Raw genomic sequence first — 5079 nt, forward strand, 5'->3', positions numbered from 1 at the left:
GGATGGCAGCCGGCCCTCACCCCTGCCCCTCTGCCCCCAGTACTTCGTCACCCGGAACTACTCCACCCTCATCGCCTTCGCCGTCGGCGCCCAGTTCCAGCCCGGGAATGGGTTCAGCCTGCTGGGGGCCCACACCGACAGCCCCTGCCTCAGGGTAAGGCCGGCCAGACGGGTGCCGTCCTCCGGGGCTGGCGACTTCTCTGGCGCCCTCCAGTTTCACTCCACAAGCAAAAGCTACTCTGACTCCCCCTGCGCCCCACAGCACCGTTGCTGGGTCCCTACACCTCCCAAATCTGCCACCCAGCGTGGCCCCCACTGACCCCCTGCATTGCTCCACCCGCTGTTAATGCCTCTGTGTCCCCTGTCCCACCAAGCGACTCACAGCACCCTGTGCTGACAGGATCAGCAATGAGACCCTGGGTGTGCTCAGCCCAGTCCCCACCAGTTACCTGGTCCCCGGGGCTTTGCAGTGCTGGCAGCGCCGCCTCTGCTCTCACCCAGGTGAAGCGTCGCTCTAAGCGGGAGCAGGTGGGCACGGTGCAGGTCGGCGTGGAGACCTATGGAGGGGGCATCTGGAATACCTGGTTTGACCGTGACCTCACTGTGGCCGGGAGGGTGATCATAAAGGTGAGCCTGATTTGGGATAGGCACAGTGGGCTAGCTGTGTGCCCCTGGCTCTGGATCCATGACTCCCTGCAGGCCTGACCCCAGCAGTCCAACTTGTGTTTCAGGACCCGGCCACGGGGCGTCTGGAGCAGCGCCTGGTATGTGTGGAGCGGCCTGTTCTCCGCATTCCCCACCTGGCCATCCATCTGCAGCGCAGCATCAATGAGAACTTCGGGCCCAACACCGAGCACCACCTGTAAGGCCTGGCTCAGTCCTGACCCCTGGCCAGCCCTCAGGATAGCCTCAGCTCTCTCCCTTTGGCAGTGGCTGGTGGGGAGGTCTGCAGTGGCTTTACTTAGCTCCATAGAGTCCTACTAGCAGATGCTTCCAAGCTTGGGACTTGGGAAGGGACACTGGGGTGTCCCGAGGAGGCACAATAGATCTGTGCTTGAAATGTGTGTCTTTGCTCCATTTGGCATACCAGTCACTCCCTGGAGGAGCAAGGCAGGCACCCCAGGAAGGTTTGGTTGTGTGTAACCCAAGCAGGAGAGGTGAGCAAAGCCCTGGGAGCTAACGGCACCTTTTCCCCACAGGGTTCCCATTCTGGCCACTGCTGTGCAGGAGGAACTGGAAAAGGAGGTGCTTATGGAGGCCAAACCTTGCAGTGCTGCAGCCCAGGTGAGCCAGGTGCCAAGGACTAGCAGTGGTGCTCACTAGGACCTCACACTTGTTACCTTTGGTTTTCAGTCTTCAGGGACCTGCCAAGCAGGTTCCCCTTCTCCCTATGGACCTTCCACTCTGCCCCAGAGCTGTGTGCATGACATGTCTGCTCAGCCCTCTCCCTGTTCCCACCCTGGTCTTCATCCAAGGGGGTGCAGCCCCTGTAAAGCTGTCACAGTCCCTGTGGAGGCAGGGATGGGAGGGGATGTTGCACAGAGGGCAGAGACGCCCTCGCTGCACCCTGAAAATGGCCCTGCTGTCCTGTGTGAGGTGGGGGCTTGAACACTGGATGTGTTAGGAGGAGGGAGGACTCTGTCAACGTGAATGAGGTGTGGGACAGCTCTGCCAGGGAAAACGGGGCATTTCTACTGCCTGTCCTGCCCGCAGCTCCGCTTTCTTCCCAGACAGACCGGCACAGCCCTGTCCTGCTTTCCCTGCTCTGCCCTCAGCTGGGGGTGAAACCAGAGCAGATTGTGGAGCTGGAACTATGCCTGGCGGATACACAGCCAGCGGTGAGTAAGGGCAGGAGCCTCCCTCTGCCTGCACACAGCCTGCAGGCTGGCACTGCACAGGTTTTAGCCGGCACACTTCCTCTGCCTGGGGCGTGCCAGGGCTAGGAGCTGAGCAGAATGAGAGAAGTCAGCTCCTGAGGGGCAGAGATGAGGGGACTGGATTGAGGACCCAGTGGCAGGTATGTTTTGCTGACCCAGAGCCCGTACCCTGCTCTTCCTGGCTCTCTGCCTGCAGATGCTGGGTGGTGCCTTCAACGAGTTCATCTTTTCCCCGCGCCTGGACAACCTGCACAGCTGCTACTGTGCCTTGCAGGTGAGCAGGAGGGAGAAAGGAGCCTGCAGCATGGCCCCTGCACACCCCAGCTCAGCTTAGGGAGGCTGTGGGCTGGCCCAAGGCTCAGCTGGGAGGCATGTTCCTTTGGGGTGGGTCTGGCTTGGTGGAGAATCTGGAATTGGATGGAGGATACCCCTTTGCCGGCGGGGGGGTTTCCCAACAGCTCCCAGGGGTGACTCCTGCTTTCGCTGGGCAGTATGTGTGTGCCCACAGCCCCCTTGCTTGGTGCTTTGGGCTCTCTTGGGGAAGTTTCTGCTGGTGTAGAGCTGAGCTTCCCGAATGGGCTGGCACTCAAGCTGGTATCCTTTCTCCTCTAATCCTGCAGGCCTTGATTGACTCGTGCGCCGCACCCTCCTCCCTCTCCCAGGAGACCAACGTGCGTCTCATCGCGCTCTACGACAACGAGGAGGTGACTGAGGGGCACAGCTGTGGGGTGGCTGGCACAGGGAAGAGCTCTAGGTTCTTTCTCTCTCCCCCAGCCATGTCTAGCAGGAGCTAGATCCCAGGCCTCAGTGGGGCAAGGTGGGGTTTGCTTGCTCCCCCTGTGGAGTGTGGCCGAGGCAGGGGCTGGGAAGCACTGGTGTACTTGAAAGCAGCTCTGCTGGCTTTGGGGAGTCTCTGTCACTCAGATGAGCTCTGAGGTGCCAGGAGGTTGTGTCACGTGGGTGGTCCTGCTGATGGTAATCCTTGACAGGTAGGGTCAGAGAGTGCACAGGGTGCAGAGTCCTTGCTGACGGAGCTGGTGCTGCGCCGGATCTCGGCATCACCTCAAAACCTGACAGCCTTTGAGGAGGCCATGGCCAAGTCCTACATGATCAGCGCTGATATGGCCCACGCTGTGCACCCTAACTACGTGTGAGTAGTCGAGCAGGGCTGCAGGCAGAGCCGCCTGCCCTGCCGGCTGGAAAGACGTATCCCCTCATTCCCCAGGGAGTACAGCCAGGACAGGCCTTGTTGCGGTAAGGAGGGAGGGCTGTATCATGAAACTCCTGCTTCTCTTTTGCAGGGACAAGCATGAGGAGAATCATCGTCCGGCTTTCCACAAGGTGAGGGCAGCCCTGTGCTTTGTGCTGGGACAGGTGCTATCCATCTGTTCTGCAATGCTGTGAAGCGCCGAGCCGCTTTCCTGAGCATGGTCCCAGGGGTACAACTCAAAAAAAGATACTCAAATGGGAGATGTTTGTCTCCCAGCACGATTTGGCCATTCCATGCCTCTGGTGTTAATTGCTTGGGACCACAACCTTGCCCTGAGCCCTTCTCTGCTCTGAGTTGGGGCTCTCCCCACGGCAGGGCTGTCCCCATCCCCACGGATCACCCAGGGAGGGGACAATGGACTGGTGGGTTGGGGCGGCACTGCCTGGGCATGGGTGTTTCCAGAGCCACCGGTGCCAATCGTGGGCCTGCAGTGCCTTCCCTTGCGCAGGGCCCCGTCATCAAAGTGAACAGCAACCAGCGCTACGCCTCCACGGCTGTCACCGAAGCAGTCATCCGGGACATTGCCGCCCGCGTGGGTGTCCCGCTGCAGGTGAGCGGGGCTGGGCGAGTTCTCCATGAGCGTTACCAGCTTGGGCTGCAACCCTGCCCCTGGGTTCAGGAGATGGGGCCTGTGCCAGATGCCCACCCCTCAGTTATGGTGTCTGTCCCCACCAGGGTCTGTTTTGGGGCTCCAGCTGCAGGGCTGCCTTGGGGAACAGGCTTAGGAGCTGGGGGAGGGCCTGGCCTGAGTGTGGCCCATCTCAGGGGGCTTGGGCCTGGTGCTGGTGCTGCTTCTCCACCCCAGTTTGCGTCCCTTCAGGCCCAGGGGGCCTGTGTGGGAGGCTGTGGGGCAGCGTGGGGAGCTGCTGAAGCCCGTGTCCCTGTGCAGGAGTTCATGGTGCGCAACGACACGCCCTGCGGTACCACCATTGGCCCCATTCTGGCCTCCCGGCTGGGACTGCGTGTTCTGGACATTGGCTGCCCGCAGCTGGCCATGCACTCCATCCGGGAGATGTGCTGCACCTCAGGGGTGCTCCAGAGCATCACCCTCTTCAAGGTGAGCCCCCCACCCCACTTCTGCACCAAAGACCCCTCCCTGCTGCTCCACATCTCCTGCATCCCCGTGTCCCCATCCATCCCCCACCTTGGGGCCATCCTCCCCCAAACATCCTGCCCCTGCTGTGGAGCAGCGCAGGTACTGACTGCTTTTGGAGGTGCCCCCTCTCATCCCAGCCTTCCCTGGCTTCCCTGGCGACTGCCATCCCCAAATGGTTCCTATGGCAACCAGCACTAGCCTTGAGTCAGTGATGGGTTACTATGGCGACGCGGTCCTGCTCTCTGCGAGTAGCTGCCTGCTATGATGCCGCACGCGCATAACCCAACAGGGAGCCTCTGCCTGCCCCCACTGCCTGTCCCCGCTGCCCTGTGCCACCCTTCCTGCCTCTCCCTGACAACCTCTCTCCTTCCAGGGCTTCTTCGAGCTCCTGCCAGCAATCAGCAGCAACCTGGTGGTCGACTGAGGGTGTTGGGGAGGGAGCGGCTGTGATGTCGGCCCTGGGGCCATTAAAGCATCTCTGTCTCATCAGCGAGTGGTCCGTGAGCGCGGCTGGGGGTGGGGGTGATGCACTCGGGTCCCCCAAGGGCCTCCCGTGACTCCCACCTGTGCTTTCCCATGGGGCTGGGCACTAGAGCTGTTCACCGCCTGATGCCGTGTCAGGTTGGGGGTGCCAGCTTATGGGCTGAACGCGGCTCCGCGTCCCCAGGAAGAGCTGGGGGGAGGCTGGCCCCTGCCTCCTGCAGTTTTGGGGCTGCCCCTGTCCGTCCCCAGGGGAGCGCGGGGGGAGCTGAGCCTGCCCTGCCAGGGCCAGGGGCACATCGGCTCCCGCCCGGCGCTGCCAGCCCCCGGGCTGCGGCCGCTGCCTGCGGCTGGGG

The 5079-nt window shown here is 62.0% G+C and overlaps 1 protein-coding gene across 1 annotated transcript in view; it reads left to right on the forward strand.

Annotated features, from left to right (window-relative positions):
- The window catches only part of DNPEP (aspartyl aminopeptidase), a 5017-nt gene extending 285 nt beyond the window's left edge, over window positions 1-4732 (forward strand). Inside the window, exons 2-13 of the mRNA XM_026852474.1 lie at window positions 10-154; window positions 502-627; window positions 732-862; window positions 1200-1284; window positions 1731-1838; window positions 2074-2151; window positions 2498-2581; window positions 2867-3027; window positions 3179-3218; window positions 3596-3697; window positions 4037-4204; window positions 4617-4732. Of these exons, the coding sequence (XP_026708275.1) occupies window positions 10-154; window positions 502-627; window positions 732-862; window positions 1200-1284; window positions 1731-1838; window positions 2074-2151; window positions 2498-2581; window positions 2867-3027; window positions 3179-3218; window positions 3596-3697; window positions 4037-4204; window positions 4617-4667 (1279 nt within the window). The 3' untranslated portion in view covers window positions 4668-4732. The remainder of the gene's footprint in view (window positions 1-9; window positions 155-501; window positions 628-731; window positions 863-1199; window positions 1285-1730; window positions 1839-2073; window positions 2152-2497; window positions 2582-2866; window positions 3028-3178; window positions 3219-3595; window positions 3698-4036; window positions 4205-4616) is intronic.
- Window positions 4733-5079: the final 347 nt, after the last annotated feature.

The sequence above is a fragment of the Athene cunicularia genome (assembly GCF_003259725.1).
Source record: "Athene cunicularia isolate RWA chromosome 7 unlocalized genomic scaffold, athCun1 chr7_part1, whole genome shotgun sequence".
Taxonomy (NCBI): Eukaryota; Metazoa; Chordata; class Aves; order Strigiformes; family Strigidae; genus Athene; species Athene cunicularia.